Consider the following 21,112-nt stretch of genomic DNA (forward strand, 5'->3'; position numbering starts at 1 on the left):
AATACCAATTGTCCTGGAGAAGCCCATCAAAATCTTCGGACGTTCGTACAACACAGACTTCAGAAACACCTAGCAGGTGGAACAACTAAGACAGGATTCAATCAGTGGCCACAAGCTAATCAATAACACAACTCTCCAAGGGAGGTTGAAGCTTTGATGCTTTCAGTTTGAACCGCTGCCCCAACTTATGTGGCCAATCACGAACTATGAGGTCACTACGTCTCATGCAAATCGACTCGAGAGGCTGGTGAACTCACCTGTCAAGGAGTTGCTTTGGCTACCAACTTGGGCATACAACTTTACAGGAATGGAGCCATTTCTCTGCCAATTTCTAGCTTGGTGGAGGAACACAAATGTGCCAAAGCAAGGCTGGAAATGACATTCAAAGAATCTCAGGACCCAACTGTAAGAGGCGTTGCTCCCGCTCTAGCAACAGGGAAGAAATGGACCCTAGCCGCAGCAGTAGTGGACGCAGAAGCCGTCCTCCCGACACCAGGACATAGTGGGCAATGTCCAACAGGGCAGAGGAGGCTTTGGCCTTGGAATAATGAAACCTACCTGGCAAAAGGCTACAACAACTAAACGCCGGCACCTGGTGGTGGAGGAGGTGCGCCACCAAGAAGCAGCAGCCAGATGTGCCAAAGCAGCATCCCAAGCCAAGCAAGGCTGCTGGATGAGGTGGGAGGGTGCTGAGAGGAGGAAAATCACATGGAGTGAGCTGTGGAGCATGAAGTCAAATAGATTGAGTTTTATCATCAGAGCAACATATGATATCCTGCCCTCTCCTACAAACATAAATCTTTGGCTGGAAGAGGATCCAGCCTGTCCTCTGTGCGCAGTTTCAGCATCACTCAAGCACGTCTTGGTTAGCTGCAAGACCAGCCTAATACAAGGCAGATACACCTCGTGACACAACCAAGTGCTGAGGCATTTGGCAGCTGAACTTGAGTGTAAGAGAGTAAACACCAGTCTCACTACTACCATCCTTCACCCGGGAAGGAGAGAAACTGGGGGCTAACCCCTTGCCTCACGACGCATGCCCACTGAGTTTAGCCAGGGACTGGGAAATGCATGTCCATTTAGGCCAGAAACTTACCTTCTCAACTGTAATTGCAACGATCAACCTGCAGCCTGAGCTGCTCCTGTGGTCCAACTCCCGTCTTTATCACTGAGCTGACAGTCCCCTGGGAGGATGCTGTGGATGAGGCTTACGAACAGAAAAGGCTGCAATATGCCAACCTTGCAGCTGAAGCAGAGGAGCGAGGCTGGAACGTAAAAGTGCGCCCAGTTGAGGTGGGGTGCAGGGGCTTTGTAGCCAGTTCCACCGTCAGGCTGCTGAGGGAAGTAGAAGTCAGAAGGCAGGCCAAAGGAAAGCAATCAAAGCACTTGCTAATGCCGCCGAAGTGTGCAGTCACTGGCTGTGGCTGAAAAGAAGGGATGCTGTCTGGGCTGCCAAGTAACCATCTAGAGACTAACCATGTGATCTGATCAGCCTGTGGTGGGCCTGCCTCAGCTGAGGGTGTCTGATAAAAGGCCGAAACACCCAGTGATGTCGAGGTACACAACTGAAGATGTGTCCGAATGGTAGTAACATCATCTAGTGGTCATCTTTAAGAACTACTTCCACTCAAGTCAAGAGCAGTGCAGAAACTTTAGGGATTGTAACATCCAGTCCTATTAATTAAACTGTTCCCCTAACTCAGGGGTCAGCAACCTTTACCACTGAAAGAGCCACTTGAACCTGTTTCCCACAGAAAAGAAAACACTGGGAGCCGCAAAACCCGTTTGACATTTAAAATGAAATAACACTACATACAACGTTTTGTTTTGCCTTTATGCTATGTATAAACAAACTATAATGTGTTGCATTTATGAAATTGATGAACTCCTGCAGAGAAAACGAAATTACAATTCTGCATGCAACAAAAACATTTTGAACTCCGAAAAAAAGACGTTGGGTTGAAGGTTACTTTTAAGTAAAATACTCAACGTCTATTTGAGTCCTTCTTGTATTTATGAAAAACGCCAAACTTAAATTTGCCGCCAGCAGCAAACCAAAAATAACGTCAGCCAGCTGTCAACCTGAAAAATGAAAGGACTATTTCACTGAACAATGAAAACATATGAATATACGTAAAATAATAGGCAATTAAAATATTTATCATACTTGTTCAGGTTGACTCACACCTGACAATGCAGTCGTATTCAGTAGGGATGGATCGATGCTTAGGGGAGTGACCAGGAAGGATAATGTGTTTTTCTCCTCTCTGAACTCACAGAAGCGTTTCCCAAACGATGTTTGCATTGCGATGATTGCAGAATGTAAATACTCCGAATTTATCATGTCGTGACCTTGTTTGAACTCTCTCAAATTGGGGAAGTGAGACAATGTGCCTTTCTGTAAATCTCTGGCAAGCAACGTCAACTTGCGCTCGAATGCCAAAACATCCTCCAACATGTACGTCCTTACCCCGTTGAAGAGCTGTGTTCAGCGTGTTCAGGTGCGCTGTCATGTCTACCATGAAGTGTAGCTTTTCCAGCCACTCTGGCTGTTCCAGCTCAGGAAAGTTGAGCCCTTTGCTGCCCAGGAAAGTTTTCACTTCTTCCAGACACGCGACAAAGCGTTTCAGCACCTCCCCTCTGGACAGCCAGCGATAAAAACACGTTGCAGCGGTGTGCTACACGCAGTCAGTAAACTGCAGTCAAAGATAGCTTTATTCGAACTAAACAGCCTTGCTTTTAAGCCTCCCTCAACCCGCCCCCCATGGGCGTGGATGCTGCAAAAGACACGTACTCACAAACCCCCGTAGGCTATCTCCCTTAGCCTGAACGCTGGCTAATTGTGAGCCGGTTCGGATGTGTCAGGAAATGGGTCGCCACAACGTCTTATTTAGATTGTACAAGATCACCATAATTTTCAAATTTAGAATTACATTTCAAAAACTAACAAACTAACATAAAATACATTTTAATTAAATACTGACCATGTAGCGGTGTGCTACACGCAGCGCTAAAATTACGTCACGGAGTCGGTAACTGCAGTCGAAGGAAAAAACTTTATTCGAAATCTTCAGCCTCACTTTTAAGCCTCCCTCAACCTGCCCCCCATGGCGCAGAGGCTCCAAAGCTCTGTGCTCGCAAACCCCCGTAGGCTATCTAATTGTGAGTCGGTTCGGATGTGCCAGGAAAAGGGTCGCCACAACCAATTATTTCCCAAAGCAACAGGGAGCCGCAGCACAGACGTAAAAGAGCCACATGTGGCTCCGGAGCCGCGGGTTGCCGACCCCCGCCCTAACTAATGAATCCGCTGTCACCATAGCTCACCTCTTCTTCCTCCCTTTCCTTTAGTCACAAAGCCAGATTCAGTGCCAGAAACCTGACCACTATGACTTGCCTCCGCTAGGTCCTTCCCCCACCCCTCAGAGTTGAGAGAGATGACCACAGGGCTACTCTACATTGGCTGTTTAACCCCTTTCCCCTTCCTGTCACCTAGTTTCCTCTGTCCTGCACCTTAGATGTAACTACCTCTATATACTTCCTATCTTTTACCCCCTCATCCAGTTCCAGCTCTTTAATGTGAAATGTTAAAAGATGCAGCTGAATGCATTTCTCGCAGGTGTAGCTATCAGGGACACTACCCACATCCTGCAAGAGGAAAATTCAATTATCCTACCTGGCATCCCTACTGTACTAACTGAGTAAGTGTAAAGAAAGTTCAAAGTTCTAATTAAATTTTATTATCAGAGTACATATATGAAACCACATAAAACCAAGATTGTTTTTCCTGCGGGCATACTCAGCAAATATATAAATAGTAACTATAACAGGATCAATGAAACATCAAGTAGAGCGGAGAAGACAACAAACTGTCCAAATGCAGATATCAATAAAGAGATAAATAACGAGAGTATGAAATAACAAGATAAAGTCCTTAAAGTGAGATCACTGGTTGTGGGAACATCCCAATAGATGAGTGTAATTATCCTCTTTTGTTGAAGAGCCTGATGGTTGAGAGGTAGTGACTGTTCTTAAACCTAGTGATGTGAGTCGTGAGGCTCTTGTACCTTCTACCTGATGGCAATAGCAAGTAAAGAGCATGGCCTAGGTTGTGAGGATCTTTGATTATGGATGTTGCATTCCTCTGACAGTGTTTCATGTAGAAGAAAGAACAATAAATAAATTGTGGAGGGATAATTTATCTACAGCTTTTTGCTTTTTCTGACTGAAGCAAAGAGCTAAGGCCTCAAAATCTCCACTCTAACAATGCCTGCTCCGCTTACTCCTGCCTTATTTTAATTTGTTCATGCCAATCAATCTCAATCACTGATTGGCCACTGGTCAAAACACCAAACTGTTGTGAAATGATGTACTCAATCAGCAAACCTGAATGTGCTACGTCTTCTCATGCTTCGGATCTCCAATTAGATACTGCTCAAAAAAATGGTCTTCTACATGACTGCATCCAAGTTTTGGGCTCAAATCAGATACTCTTGTTATGAATGTACCACAGCTCTGAGGGACCGAAGGGTGCGGGGTAGAGCCCCCTCCTTTGTGAGAATCGCAAGGTCACTATTGATTTGGGTCAGGAGACCCAGGAAATGAAAGAGAGACGTGCGGAATGTCTTGACCCCCCCCCCCCCCCCCCGGCGATATAAAGCTACGGGAAACGGCCATTGTCTCTTGGAGATGGACTTGTGTATTACAATACTGTGCTACGTGGAAGCCCTCAGGCAAAGTGGGCTGGTTGAGGAAGGGATTGCATCACCCCCAACCTGATTGACATCTGAGACCCTGTGAGTCAGGATAAAAGAGGGTCTGTGGGAACAGCCCCTTCAGACGCACCAGAAGAAACGCTAGCAATCCCATAATAGCGGAAGCCAGTGGGGGAGGAGGCCACATGTGTTCAGTTCCACTTGGCCCGGAACAGGTGGCTTTTACCACAGAAGAACGGCTTTTAGCTACCAACGGGGAAACCAACTCCCAACGACTCTCAAAGAATTGACATCATAACAGGAATGGGCAAGTTAAACCTCCGTCTTTCTCTCCAACCAAAAAGGCTGCATCCTACAGCTTGAACGAACTAAAGTGACTTTTATATTTCCATCGGACAATACATTATCCCCTAGACAACGATAGAACTATTTCTTCTTGATTCTTGTTATACCCGCGCTTTTAGATTTAGTATTGACGACGTATATTATCTGTATGTTTGCATTGATATTATTTTTGTGTATTTTTTAATCAATAAATACTGTTAAAAATAGTACCATCAGACTTCAACGGACCTCTCTATCTTTGCTGGTAAGTGACCCAGTTTCAGGGTACGTAACACTCTAAAATTGTGGTCACCAACCTTTTTAAGCCCAAGATCCCCTACCTCAGCCTTAGTGAAAGGCGAGATTGACTCCAAACTAATTAGTTACACGTCTGCGCACTAGGGCAGAAAGTCTGGAAGTAAAACCCCACAACCCAGAAGTAGAAATAATGCATAAACACCAGGGGTGCCCACCTTTTTTTGCACCGCGGACCGGTTTAATATTGACAATATTCTTGCGGACTGGCCAACCAGGGGAGGGGGGTGGTGTGTTAAACATGATGGGAATACAGCGATACTCAAAGCAGGTTCCTTATGTCCAGTCTATTCAGCAATTTAGTTTTCACGGCTCTCAGCACTTAGCTGCTGTCCCACACTGCTCACATTTTCGTCTCAATGAAAACTCAGTGGGTTCGTCTTCAAGTGCAGAGTGCTTGGACTCAGGGTACCGAAGCAGTTTTGAGGGCTTCATTGACTCATTAGACAGCTTCTGGGTTCGAACTACAGCCTCCCGCCCTGTCGCCAGCCGTCTTGGTCAGGTGCAGCTGGTCGTGGGTGGGGTAAGAGGATGAGGTAAGGGCCAGAGGTTCCCATGTCAGGGCCGCGGCAGTCGCATTCCGGAGAGAACGAGCAGCCAAGCGAGGAGAGTGACAGGCCCGCACCCGCCCCCCTTGTAGGATCTATCAGCCGACAAAAGTTTGTTTCAGTAGATCGCAGCGCGGTAGCTGCTCTGATACTTACGAAAACTTGAGCCCGAATCAGGTCCTCTGCGAATATTTTAGCACCGGATTCCCCACAAACATTCGGTGTGTTAAACAGGTTTAGAGGCGGTGCCCATCTGTCCGCGCTCCGGGCCAGCAGCATCGGCGGTTCCCGCCGGCCGCGCTCCGGGCCAGCAGCATCGGCGGTTCCCGCCGGCCGCGCTCCGGGCCAGCAGCATCGGCGGTTCCCGCCGCCCGCGCTCCGGGCCAGCAGCATCGGCGGTTCCCGCCGCCCGCGCTCCGGGCCAGCAGCATCGGCGGTTCCCGCCGCCCGCGCTCCGGGCCAGCAGCATCGGCGGTTCCCGCCGCCCGCGCTCCGGGCCAGCAGCATCGGCGGTTCCCGCCGCCCGCGCTCCGGGCCAGCAGCATCGGCGGTTCCCGCCGCCCGCGCTCCGGGCCAGCAGCATCGGCGGTTCCCGCCGCCCGCGCTCCGGGCCAGCAGCATCGGCGGTTCCCGCCGCCCGCGCTCCGGGCCAGCAGCATCGGCGGTTCCCGCCGCCCGCGCTCCGGGCCAGCAGCATCGGCGGTTCCCGCCGCCCGCGCTCCGGGCCAGCAGCATCGGCGGTTCCCGCCGCCCGCGCTCCGGGCCAGCAGCATCGGCGGTTCCCGCCGCCCGCGCTCCGGGCCAGTAGCATCGGCGGTTCTCGCCGGCCGCGCTCCGGGCCAGTAGCATCGGCGGTTCCCGCCGGCCGCGCTCCAGGCCAGTAGCATTGGCAGTTCTTGCCGACTGCGCAAGGCGAACACTGGCACGAGGGTGTCACTGTGTTTAGGCAACTGATGACCTTGCATGGGTTCAAATTCAACAGTGGCTGTGACAGGGAATGAGGAAAAGTGCAACTGACTCATATTGTTTCCTCGTGGCCTGGTGGTTGGGGACCACTGAAGTACACTGTGTAGTGCGGGGGGAGCTATGTGCATTCACACTGGGCAGAAAGAACGGAACTAAAGCCCCGCAACCTGGAAACAATCTCTCAACAGTATTTATGTATTTATTTTACTTTTTTTTTCAGGATCTACTGGGAAAGTCTCAAAGATCGACCAGTCGATCGCAATCGACGGGTTGGCGACCACTACTCTAAAATGTTGATGCTCAGGAACTTGAAGCTTCTCATCCTTTCCACAGTTGACCCCTCAACAAGGACTGGTGTGTGTCCACCTGAATACCCCTTTCAGAAGTCCAAAAGCAAATGCTTGGTCTGCTGATGTTGAGTGCGTGGTTGTTGTTGGAACACCATTCAACCAGCCTACCTAACTCACTCCTGCACACCTGCCTCCTCATCACCATCTGAAATTCTGCCATCAACAGTGATGACATGGGCGAATTTATAGTGTCTGAGCTGTGCCTAGCCACACTGTAATAAGTGTAGAGAGATTAGTGCAGTGGGTTAAGCACACATCCTTGAGGTGTGTCCCTGTTGATTATCAGCAAGGATAATATTACTACTGATCCACATTGACAGTGTCTCCTGAAAGAAAGTTACAGAGATACAGAGTTACAGAGAAATATAGCTACAGAGACCCAGGTTTTGAAGCTTACTGATTAGCCTGGGGAGGACAATGATGTTGAAATCCAAGGTGCAATTGGTAAACAGCAGCCTGACATCAGAATCTGAATCAGATCATTCATTATCACTGTCACATCACTAATTTATTGTTTTGCAGCGGCACAATATGTAACAATACAGCAGTACAGTGCAATACATAAAAAATTGCTCTAGGTTACAATGAGAAATATACATATAAATAAGTGGTACAAAGAGAGCAAAATAGTGAGGTAATGTTCATGAATTCATGGACTGTTCAGATATCTGATGGCAGAGGGGAAGAAGCTGTTCCTAAAATGTTGAGTGTGCGTCTTCAGATTCCTGTACTTCCTCCCTAATGGTAGTAATGAGAAGAGGGCATGTTTTGAGTGGTGGTGGTCCTTAATGATGGATACCTTTTGAGGCATCACCTTTTGTAAAAGCCCTCTGGTGGGGAGGCTAGTGCCCATTATGGAGCCGGTTGAGTTTACAGCCATCTGCAGCATTTTACAATCCTGTGCATTGGCCATTCCATATCAGGCAGTGATGCAACCAGCTAGAATGCTCTCCATGGTATATCTGTAGAATTTTGCTAGTCTTTGGTGATATACCAGATCTCCTCAAACACCTAATGAAATATCGCTACAGTCATGCCTTCTTCTAAATTGCATCAACATGTTGGGCCCAAGATGGATCTTCAGAGATGTTGATGCTCAACCCATCCACTGATTAGTGAGAGTTCCCACGACTTCCCTTTCATGAAATCCAAAATCAATTCCTTGGTTTTAATTACATTGAGTGCTTCTTGTTGAGATACCACTCAACCAGCTGATCTACCTTATTCCTATACTCAACTCCATCTAAGGTTCTGCAACAACAGTTGTGTCATCAGCGAATTTGTAGATGGCATTGTGGTGTGCTAGCCAGTCATGGTGTAAAGATAATAAAGCAACCAGTTAAGCACGCATCCTTGAGGTGCACCTGTGTTAATTGTCAGTGAAGAGGTAATGTTATTTCCAAACTGCACTAATTGTGATCTCCCGATGAGGAAGTCAAGCATCCAATTATAGAGGGAGTTACAGAGACCCAAGTTTTGAAGCTTATTGATTAATACTGTTTTACTGTTCTCTAGATACTCCAAAATGGAGTGTTGATCTAGTGAGATTGCATCTGCTGTAAACCTGTTGTGACCCCAGGCAAATTGCAGTGGATCTAGGTCCTTGTTCCATGAGGAGTCAATTGTAGCCATGACCAACCTCTCAATGCTTTTCATCACAGTTCATGCAAGTGCCTTGGGATTAAGATAAAACAGGAATTTCTTAACCAAGAAAGTGGTGAATCATGAAATTCACTATAATGGAAGGGTGTGGAAGCTCAGTTGTTGAGTTAATTGAAAACAGGCATTGATAGTTTTCTGGCTATAAAGAGAATAAATGGTATTGCAGTAGTGTAGAAGAAGAACTGAAAAAGATCTGCCACAATTATGATAAACTGTAACTCAGGCTCAAAGTAACAGATAGACTACTCCTGCTCCTACACTTGGCTCCTCTCAATTGGGGCATTAGATAATATATTATGTTTTTCTCTTGGAACCACAAACATATCTTCTCCCCTAGTTTCAATGCTATTCAATCGTCCTAATAGGGGTGCATATTTTGAAACAGGGAGAATCTGGTTTCATTGTTACCTTACCATCACGACCGAATACCCTGCAAACAATCCACCTCTAGAATTAATACTAAATTAAGAATGGTCAGCTGAAATATAGTTGTCAGTGATACAGCCATACTATCCAGGATGTGTGCTATCCAGAGGAGAGAAACAATGTCAAAAAGTTATGGATAATGGTACATGGTGAAAAAAAACAGGTAACAAGGAAAAAGAGAGTAAATGACGTCTTAAATATAACTCTTACCAGTTCATATATGAAATCAGGATCAGAGTTATTCCCCAACAAATCCGTGCTGGTTAAGGCCTGATCTGAAAATGTGCGGCTACGAAAGGCATCCCCAAATGGAGGATCCATTCCACTAACATTGGGCTATAAAGAAAATTGATATACAAGTCATTAATAGAATCACAGTTCATTTCAGAAGCACAAAACTGGGAGTTATTTCCAATAATAATATGGATTAATAAAAGTAACCCCTATGCTGCATTTTTCTAAATAAATTACTGTACTATTCTTAGATTTAGAACGTCATACAACATAGCAACAAATCATTTGGCCTATTTAATATATGCCAACCAAGATGTTCCATCTATTTCCACTCTACTCTGTTATCTCCCTAACCTCTCCTATCCATGCACCTATTTATTGAAAAAAATCTGTTCTATTTACTGTTTTCTGAATAAATTACCTATGTTTAAATAGTTAATGAGGGGGCATTCATATAACCCAGTCTTTCCTTCAACTCAATGGTTGGCAACTATAGTGTCAAAAGAAATTCAAGAAATCTTCTATTTAGATTTTAAAAAATAATTTTCATTCCAAAAACATGTTTGTTCTTCACTCCAGGCACTTAATTATAAATTTAATTACAGTATTATGTTCTATTTACCACATCAATATTATGTATTTTGAAAATATATATATTGTTGGGAATATATATTATCCCTAACTCTTGAACCATCATTATGTTCCAAGACACGAAACCAAGTAGCAATAATTGGGTTGAGAATTACAGCACATTAATTGCTTTAACTTGTGAATTATAAACTACCTTCCAGCTTCATTTACAAAGCAACACTGAAAGATACTAATGTTATTTGTGCACGACTAATCACTGTAACCAATAGACTACGTACTGTATTTTCACTAATATCAAATTATAAAAATGGTGACATAGCTAAAACTTTATTGTAAAGGTAAAAGATCCAAAATTGTTGAAATTGCTATCTTAACATCAAGACTCCAGAGCAAGCATGAAACATCCTGCAACAGAATCACTTTAGACCCGAGACCTGTATGATTACAAACCTACCTGCGGCATTCCCACACCCACATCTGCTTTATCCAAGAGAATGTTTTCCTGTTGTTTTGGTTGAGTCGCTTCCAGTTTTACTAAATAGTTGAAGTGATGAACAAATGTGTCAACTTTAGTACACAAAATTCACTATCATGAAGTCTCTCCCAGGATAATTCTTTTTAACTCTCAAGCCTAGGAGAAATAAAGCCAAACTGGAATTAGAAAAATATCCCCCAAATCTATTGCACTGCTCTGTTAAATCATCATAAACAAGATGAATGAAACATCTACAGTTTTAATTCCTTTAAACCAAATTACTTATCTCCTCTCCAGAAATTAAACTGCCATCCCATAATTTTTCACAACACAGTCAACTAACAGCATATGGCAATTTTCTTGATTAATTTTTATTCTTTATGAGTTGTCCCAAATAAGCAGCTGCTCCGATTAACTAATGGCCCAAATAAATGGAATACAGTATCCATAAGTAAAAAGAAAGCTGCTGCTGCAAAACAGCAAATTTAATGACATATCTCAGCCATAATAAACCTGATTCTAATTTTGAATCTTCAATGAAGTTGTTTTATAGAAGTTCCCTTTATTAAGCTATTTTATAATGGATATGATAGACTAATAAAACTCCCTTCAATGAATTGAAATCAAACATATTAATAATAATTTCATAACGTCTTGTCTATACTGCACCAACCGCCGCCACTAGGCTATAGACGTGCAGGAGCAGTGTGTGATGAAGTGCCTTGGTCAAGGACACACACACTGCCTCAATTGAGGCTCGAACTAATGACCTTCAGCTTTAACCACTTGGCCACACACCAACACAATGTATTGTCTTCGAAATATTTAATGAACAAATAACTAACTAGAGTACAAACAATTTTTAAGATTTATATGTCTTGCACTGGTTAAACTAACCAAAAGACTACTTTCTAATAAACCAATGAGAGGTCAGCAAATATCTAGTGATATGTATATTCGAGTAACAATGGCCACAACATGTAAACCATGACTATGGCCTAATTTATCATTTGCCCCAGAATCTCATCCTTATATCTTCTGAACTACTGAAGTCAAGCTAACTGGCTTATAATTTTCTGCCTTTTGCCTCCCCACACCCTTCTTAAATAATGGTGTGACATTTATGACCTTCCAATCCTCTGGAACCATTTCAGAATCTAGCAATTCTTGAAAGATCACTATTAATATCTCCATAATCTCTCTAGCTGCCTCTTTCAAAACCCTGGGTATAATCATCTGGTCCACGTGACTTATCTAGCTTCACCGAGATGAGGAAAAACTTCTTCACACAGAGAGTGGTGAATCTGTGGAATTCTCTGCCACAGGAAACAATTGAGGCCAGTTCATTGGCTATATTTAAGGGAGAGTTAGATAAGGCCCTTGTGGCTAAGGGGATCAGGGGGTATGGAGAGAAAGCAGGCACAGGGTTCTGAGTTGGATGATCAGCCATGATCATACAAAATGGCAGTGCAGGCTTGAAGGGCCAGATGGCCTACTCCTGCACCTATTTTCTATGTTTCACACGTTTCAGCTTCTCAAGCACCTTCTTCTTGGTAGTAGCAAATAACCTTATTTCTGCCGCTTGACACAGTCAAATTTCTGGCATACAGCTGATGTCTTCCCAGTGAAGACAGATGCAAAATACTTATTGAGGTCATCTGCCAAGTCTTTGTCCCCATTACTGCATCTCCAAAGACCTTTTCCAGTGGTCCAATAGCCAAGTTCACCTCTCTTAATTACCAGTAGTTAGAGAAATTGATGTTTATGCCATCAGGTTGGAGGTTACCCAGACAAAATATGAGGTATTGTTCCTCTAAACTGAGTTTGGCCTCCTCATAGCAGTAGAACAGGCCATGGACAGATATGTCAGAATATGAATGGGAAGTTGAATTGAAATAGTAGCCACCGGGAGATCCTGCCTTTTGTGGCAAACAGCTTGACAAAGGGGTCCTGCCAAAGGGATTCAGCCCAAAACGTCAACTGTACTTTTTTCCATAGATGCTGCCTGGCCTGCTGAGTTCCTCCAGCATTTGTGTATGTTGCTTGGATTTCCAGCATCTGCAGATTTTCTCTTCCTTGTCCCAAATTTGCATTGGGCTTCACCCATGTACGGAGCGCCTGATACAACAGACTCACATGTGAAGTGTCAGCTCAACCAGAAGAACTGTTTTGAGCCCTCAATGGTGGTGAGGGAGGTGGTGTAGGGGTAGGTGTAGCCCTGGTCACACTTGGGATAAGGGCCATGAAGGTGATCAGGAGGGAGGGACAAATGAAGGCATATGAAGAGGAATCTCTATGGAAAGCAGGGGAGGGGGAGATTTGGCCTATTCAGCAAATAGAGGAGCAGGAGCAGCAATAGACCATTTGATCCGCCAGGCCTGCTTCACCATTTAACAAAATTAAGAATGATGCACTTCAACATTATTTTTCTTTCCTAATCTCATATCCTTTGATTCCTCTAATATCCAAAAATCTACTAATCTGTTTTCAATATAAGCAATGCCTATGCATTGAGTGACTGCCACTGTACAGAATTCCAAAACTCTGTCCAGAAAAAAATTATCTTTGGTTTAGTCCCAAATGATCCACCCAATATTTTGAGCTTGCCTTTTAATTCCACATTCAATAGTCTAGGAAATATCCTCCCAAATAGCTACCCTGTCAAGAGCTTCCAGGTAGTTTGTATATTTTGAAGAGCTACCTCTTCTTCTGTACTAAACATTAGAGGTTTAACTTACAAAATCTTCTCATATGACCTATCACCATTCTAGAAAATGGTGTTTGTTGCACTTCCTCTGTAGCATATGCTTTCTTTAGGACTAAAACTGTACACAATACTCTAGGCTTATTCTCACTAAAGTCTTATATAATTATAGAAAGATATCTTTACTTCTATACTCAAATTATCTTGCAGTGGCGGACAATATACCATTTTCTTTCCTAACTACTTGTGTGTTAGCTTTAAGTGACTATTACACTGGACATTCAGGTGTATATGTACTGCGTATGTTAATCAAAATGGCTTGTTGTTATGTTAAGAGTAGGAATGCTTCTTTGTTATGATAAGTGTTTTCTCTTGCAGTTGTTTAACTTTAGAATTGCTGATAACAGGGATTGAATTCATTTGTTAACCAATGGGGGATGTTATTTTGTCTTGTGGGTCTGGGAGAGGGGTTTTCGTGGTCTTTTTGTGGAGGGAAGAAGACGTCGAAGAAGGTGGACGTGCGCTGCACTGCTCGATTGACCACCAGGGTGGTCCCAGGTGCAAGGACGTGGAGGTTGGAGGAAAGCGATGAGGGGTTGAATGGTTCAATGGTTGAGCTCCAAAGATGTGCACTAAACTGACTGAACTCTGATAAGTTTGGCGCCTTTTACTTTATTTTCTTTTCGTTCACATATACTGTATTGTTAATACTCATTTAGTTCTAGTAAAATCTTTAAAGTATATTCCATAACGGTATCTGGTGTGAGTTTGATATTATGTGTGCGACGCCGTATTAACTTGATTCCCATAGCACCTGCGTATACAGGAGGTGGGGTTGGTGAGTGGCCGGACTTTTTTCCCCTAAACATATACCAGCCTGTTGGACAAGTGTTACACAAGTACCCTTGGACATCAATAATTTCCAGTTTCTTGACATTTAAAAAACACAAGGCATTTTTTTCCAGTGAAGTGGATAAATCACATTTTTCACATTGTACTCCACTTATCACATCACTGTCTACTTGGTTAATGTGTCTATATCCTTTTGAAGTCGCTTTGTATCCTCATCACTATTCATTCCTCCAAATTCTGGGTCATTGATAAACTAGTAAATGTATATTGGTCCCTTCAGTCAAATGGGATAACTGGGAAAATTAACAATTGCGATTTCAATTAAGGGAATTACAGTTGGAGACACAGGCTGCCAACAGAGTAGATGGAAAATAAGACGGGACTGATCTGTATCTGTGAAGCAATCAACTAGACCAGTCAATTGAGAGCAATTCATTCAGAGGAATATCTGAAGATATTGAGTGAAAACAAACTTTGTAAAACTAATCATCAAAGATCAAAATCAGGTTCAGAGCTAAATTTTATATTCATAATTTGGAGCAGGAAAGTCATAATTGAAAGGGCAATAATCCTGTACTACAACTTAAAGTCAAAATATACAGGACTACAGCATGAACTAGATAGAAAGACAACGCAGTGGATTCCAGTTAATTTCGCCATCAGTTAATCCGAGCAGCCACTTTTTTGGGACAACGCTTAAGATCAAAAATGAATAAAGACAATTTCCTTGATTTTCTGTTTACTTGGGACACTATGCTACTCAAATGAGGCAGAAGACTTGCCGAACAGGTTATAGCTAGTGCCAGTCATGTGCTCTAGTGTGGCTGTTACATTATGCTATCCTTAAATAGTTTTAGTTATAACAGTATCAGTTCCGTGTTTGTGTACAGAAACAGTGATTCTTGTTGCTGATAGTCGGCGAGAAATAAGCAGGAAGACAATTCTTAATTGATTTGCTCACTGCAGTTTCAAGGATTCAGGCTTAGAGATGCCAGATTTGGCCAGGAGTGAAAATGAAATTATTTCACTACTTCAACAAGTTAAGGACTACAAACAATTTGAAGCTCATTTTGAATGTTACAATGAAAATGAAGCTTTGGAGGATGCATTGAAAGTACTTCCAATGATTGTATCGTATTAAGGCAGCCCACTACCTGCACAAGGTGCCTACACTGATTTTGTTCATTGTGTACACTGGATGAATTCCCCCATCGATAACTATTAGGAAATAATAAAGTTTTATGGTACTGTAGTACTATTAGTAATGTTCTAATCTGTTCTATATTTCATTTAAATACATAATTTGTTACTCAGTTTGTATTTTTAATACCTTTTTAAATATTTCCATGAAACTTCAGCTAATTGGGGCAACCACTTAATTGGGCCAAAATGTACTAGTCTCGATGTGTTCCAATTAATTGGAATCCACTGTATTTGCAAAGAATAACATAACTTCAATTTTAATTTAAGAAATGTAAACAAGTTAAGCAAATTCAGGTTGAGTACCCCATATTCGAAACGCTTGGGGTCAAATGAGTTTTGGATTTTGGATACTGTATTTGTGGATTTTGGATTACATAAAGAGAAAGGATCACCATGATTTCAGACTTTGAATTTATGTGCTAGTAAGCTGTCTTTGTCTGACACTTGTTCATCACACATACATACTGATGCAGCCGTTCAAAGTGTCAGATTTTCATCCAAGTTCAAAGTACATTATCAAAGTAAGTATCCTATATACAACCTTGAGATTTATCTCCTTACAGGGAGTTACAAAAGAAACCAAATCAAACACATTCAAAAAAAGACCATCAAACATCCAATGTTCAGAAAAAAAATTATGCAAACAATAAAAGTAAGCAAATAACACTCACAACTGAAGTTCACAAAAGCAACTCCATAGCCAAAGCCAGTCATCACTGCAGCCGATCCAGGAACCCATTAGTTGCAGGCCACATCTTTAGCAACAATATCGGCAAATTCATCAATGAATTTCTCTGCTACTCTGTGATCAGCAGACACTTCATCATCACAAATCTTTAAAAAATTTCATGCCATGTCTTTCCTTAAAATTTCTGCAACCAGCTTGCTAAATATTCACGATTAACTATAATTTTCAGTTTGTCATGCTAGATCTTTGCTCATTTCATATCATTGAATGGCATATGTTCACTCTGACACTGATGAATCCACTTTTCAATACATTATTGCAATCTTCATTTTTCGCTTTATGTGGTGTTTTTCTATTTAATTTCTGTTCATTACATATGCAAGGTCACTTTTCAGAAATGTCTGTGGTGCGCAGAGATCTGAGTATCACCTGGGAACCTTCCCAGTGCCTTGTGGAATTTTCCATTTATGATGTCATGTCTCAATAAAATTTTGTATTTTGTGATTTTGGCTAAGGGGTACTTAACCTGTATATGGAAATTACTATGGGCATTGAAATTCACTTATGAAATGGTAAGCACTGCAGTGCCATCTACTGGTAGAAAGTTTTATGTACGATTATTGACAAAGGAAGCATCTGAATTAACACCATGGTTACACTATCCGGTTTACAGACGGATAAAAAAAATTAGTCATTAATATAAAAATGATTACAGCCTGTATATAGAAAGAATGCCAAAAGAAAGATATAACAAACATGATATCCCTTTCACAATAAACATGCTGACTCTGCACAAGAGATTATGATTTAAGTAAAAACTAAATAGTGGAAATACACAAGTCAAGCAGCATCTGTACAGAGAAAATTAAAATTAGCTAGTCAGGTTGATGACACTTCATTAATGTGAAACTTTAACTCTACTTCGATCTCTTGATCTGCTAAATTCCAATACTGTATTCACTATTTTTTAAATTTCACATTCCCAGCACCTGAACCATTTTACTTTTGGATGTTTTTCTAAGTATCATATTACTACTGCCTTAAGAATGGATTCTAGAATTTTACTGACAACAAATATCAGGTTAATTAGTGCACCATCCCTGTCGTTCTATTTTCCACTTTTTTTAAATAAATAAAACTTACCTTCTGATCTACTGAGACTTTTTCATAATCTACAAAACTGTAACATCGTTTTAAGCATCTTCTATATCTTAAGTGAACTCTTTTAGTCTTGGAATACAAGTTCACCACACTAATAACATGGTAGTTTACTTCTATTATTAAGTTCTCATTGAACATTGGTTCCCACTATTTCTAGTATATTATTATGGGAAATTATAACATCCCTTGAACTGGGCACACCATTCCACATTGCCATTACAATTGTTAAGTTAAGCACATCAAGCTACTTATAGGGAGCATCAAAAGACAGGACTAACTCAAAGCCTTGAGGGCATTGTAGGAGGTATATACTGTTGGGTATTATAGCAGCCACTTACCCAACTATACAGAAGCATCAAAGTAGACAAGACGAGCACTGGATGATCACCATGGTTATGAACCAAGGCAGCTAAGAACGATGAAAGTAACTGAATAGTAAAGAAACTGGTGGGCCTTTTAGGTGTGAGCTTAATGATGAATGAGCTGAAATAATATCATTAGTGTCCTTTTTGATGGATCCTCAATTATGGAAGGAATGACGTTTTGCAATACAGACTCAAATTCTGCTGGAGAACGCAAAAGCTCAAATTAGTTGACAACAAGCATTGATTCTGAGAACACGCATTCTCTTACTATTCAAAATACTTATTGTTAGTCCTGTGAAACAATTAATGCTGGTGTTATGTATATTTTGACCCTTATGGGTTGCTATCAAGCTTCCTTGTATGTTATGTACTGAATGTAATGAGAGAGGGCATTCTAGGTAGATGACTTACAAGCAAATTAAAAAGTTGCACATTTGTTCCTCATCTCTCCAGTGTGTTATTCACAGCCACCTGGCTTCACAGTACCACAAGCATAACCACTGGTGAAGAGGTGACAAGTCCTCACAAGGTATTTATTACCCTTCTGCAAGGAAGTCAGTGGGCAACGTCAGTGGTGTACCGCTGTGTAAAGTGGGGTAGCAAAAAGACAACACTGCATGCCACAGTAAGCATGGCGAGTGAAAAATCCAAGGGGAGAGAATGAGAATGGAATGGTTAAATAAAACAAAGAAGAGGGTGTTACGAATGAGGAGCAACTCTGATGGGCAGAAGGATACAGAATAGCCAATGCCCGCCCCCCCCCCTTTTGAGAATCGCAAAATCGCTATTATTTCGGATCTGCTACCCAGGAAATGAGAGCGATATACAGCATGTCAGTAATGAGAGCAAGACAGCACCAGAATACACAAAGGTGGAATGTCTCCTATTGACAAAGAGAGAGATTACTGCTATTGTCTCTTGAAGGAGGAATTGTGTATTGAGTACTGTTCTATTCATTGAAACCCCTCAGGGGGCAACCAGAGTGGTCTGGTTGAGGGATTGCATCATCCCAACCTGATTGGCATCTGAGACCCCATGAGTGGGGATAAAAGGAGGGTCTGGGGAACACCCCTCAGATGCACCAGGAGAGACGCTATGAGACCGGTGGGGGCTTGTGTGTGTGTGTCCACCCTTGCCTGGGTGACGAGTCCTCCACGGAACGGTCTAGCTAAAGGACGGAGACGGATCAAAATCATAAAAGGAAAGTCGGCAAGTTTTTTTTCTCTCTCTCTCTCCAACAATTGTAACACAGTGATCAACAATGACTGCAGCCTGTATGAACTGAACTGAACTTTAGATTTCCATCGGACAATTCATTATCCCCAGACAACGACAGAGCTTATTTCTTATTGATTCTTATTATACCGGCACGTTTAGGTTTAGTATTGATGACGTATATTATCTGTATATTTGCATTGATATTATTTTTGTGTATTTTTACTAATAAATACTGTTAAAAGTAGTATCATCAGACTTCAACGGATACTCCTATCTTTGCTGGTAAGACACCCAGTTACGGGGTTCGTAACAAGGGATAGAAAGACAGATAAGACCAGAGTTACATGGAACCCTAGGGTTCTGTGAGAAGTTGCTAGGCGTTCCGCAAGAGATGGCGATTTTTTTTTAAAAAACATTGTTTTTTTGAACTTGCACAATACACAATGCTAGCGCTCACAGTGGATGGTTTTCAAGCATTGAATGGACTCACACAACTTGGGCTGTGACATCAGCCTCTCCTTCCCCAATTACCTCCCGCTACTTTCCCTTATGCGCTGCTGACTGACGTATGGGAGTGAACAAACTAGCAGTGTAGTAGAAAATTGGAGGGAAATTTTCATTCTAAAGATGGCCCAGTGTGGCGATTTTTGAAGAGGAGGTGTGAGAGAAGACAGGCAACTATAAGCCAGTTAGCTTAGCATCTCTAGTTGGGAAAATGCTTGAAGCTGTCATTAACGAAGAAATAGCGAAACATTTAGAAAGGAGTGGTTCCATTAGACAGATGCAGCATGGATTCAGATCCTGTTTGACAAACACTGGAGTTCTTTTAGGACATAATGAGGGCAGTGGACAGAGGGAAACAGGTGGATGTTGTATACTTGGATTTCCAGAAGGCATTCAATAAGGTGCTGCACAAGAGACTTATTTATAATACGGATACGGATGCATGGAGTCGGAGGAAATGTATTGGCATGGATAGTGGAATGGTTAACCAATAGAAGGCAGATAACGGGTATAAATGGGTATTTCTCCAGTTGGCAGTCAGTGGTGAGTGGGGTGGCACAGGGGTCGGTGCTGGGTCCACAGTTGTTTACTACTTACATTGATGATTTGGAAGAGGGGACTGAGTGTAGCATAGCAAAATTTGCTGATGACGCTAAACTGAGTGGAAAAGCAAATTGTACAGAGGATGTGGAGAGTCTGCAGAGGGATATAGATAGGTTAAGTGAGTGGGCCAAGGTCTGGCAGATGGAATACAACATTGGTCAATGCGAGATCATGCACTTTGGAGGGAATAAGAGATGAGCAGATTATTATTTAAATGGTGAAAGACTGCAGCATGCTGTTGTGCAGAGGGACTTGGGAGTGCTTGTTCATGAATCACAAAAAGCTTCTTACAGGTACGACAGGTTATTAAGAAGACAAAAGGAACACTGGCCTTCATTGCTAGAGGGACTGAATTCAAGAGCAGGGAGGTCATGCTGCAACTATACAGGGTACTGGTGAGGCCACACCTGGAGTACTGTGTGCAGTTCTGGTCTCCATACTTGAGGAAGGATATACTGGCTTTGGAGGCATTGCAGAGGAGGTTCAACAGGTTGATTCCAGGGATGAGCGGGTTAACCTATGAAGCGAGATTGAGTCGCCTGGGACTATACTCTCTGGAGTTCAGAAGAATGAGAGAGGATCTTATAGAAACATACAAAAGTTTGAAAGGGATAGATAAGATAGAAGTAGGAAAGTTGTTTCCATTGGTAGGTGAGACTAGAACTAGGGGACATTGCCTCAAGATTCAGGGGAGAAGATTTAGGATGAAGATGAGGAGAAACTGTTTTTCCCAGAGAGTGATGAATCTGTGGAATTCTCTGCCCAAGGGAAGCAGTTGAGACTTCCTCACTAAATATATTTAAGAAACCGTTAGATAGGTTTTTACATAATAAGGGAATTAAGGTTTATGGGGAAAAGGTAGGTCATAGCCATATGACATGCAAAAGTGCTGATTATTTCAAACGACAATTGTAATCTCAAAACAAACAGATTAAAGCTTTTGAAAATAAAGCACAGTCAGTAAAAAGACCTGGGAAGCAAGTTATTTAGTAGTTCACTCAAGAATGTTTAAAAGACTGTGTGAAAACCTGGACAAAGAGCGGCAACCTCCTGCTACATACAGTGGCTTCGCAGAAGAGGAGTTCTCAACAGGGTGTTTGAGCTGAAATCTGAATTGCAGGAGTACTTACAAGAAAATAGTAGGCCAGATTTTGCTAAGTGCTTTAAAGATGAAGCATGGCTGCAGAAACTAGCCTACATATCAGACATTT

The 21,112-nt window shown here is 42.4% G+C and overlaps 1 protein-coding gene across 3 annotated transcripts in view; it reads right to left on the bottom strand.

The window, feature by feature from the left end:
* crebrf (creb3 regulatory factor) overlaps window positions 1-21,112 on the bottom strand; it is a 61,952-nt gene that overhangs the window by 29,786 nt on the left and 11,054 nt on the right. For all 3 annotated transcript variants that reach the window (XR_009515856.1, XM_059990165.1, XM_059990166.1), the window contains exons 2-3: window positions 10,583-10,759; window positions 9,514-9,639 (exon numbers count right to left, since the gene is read on the bottom strand). Coding sequence is in view for 2 of the 3 variants with exons in the window: in XM_059990165.1 (XP_059846148.1) it covers window positions 9,514-9,639; window positions 10,583-10,591 (135 nt within the window). In the remaining variant the exon portion in view is untranslated. The remainder of the gene's footprint in view (window positions 1-9,513; window positions 9,640-10,582; window positions 10,760-21,112) is intronic.

The sequence above is a fragment of the Hypanus sabinus genome, chromosome 15, assembly GCF_030144855.1.
Source record: "Hypanus sabinus isolate sHypSab1 chromosome 15, sHypSab1.hap1, whole genome shotgun sequence".
In the NCBI taxonomy this organism is placed as follows: Eukaryota; Metazoa; Chordata; class Chondrichthyes; order Myliobatiformes; family Dasyatidae; genus Hypanus; species Hypanus sabinus.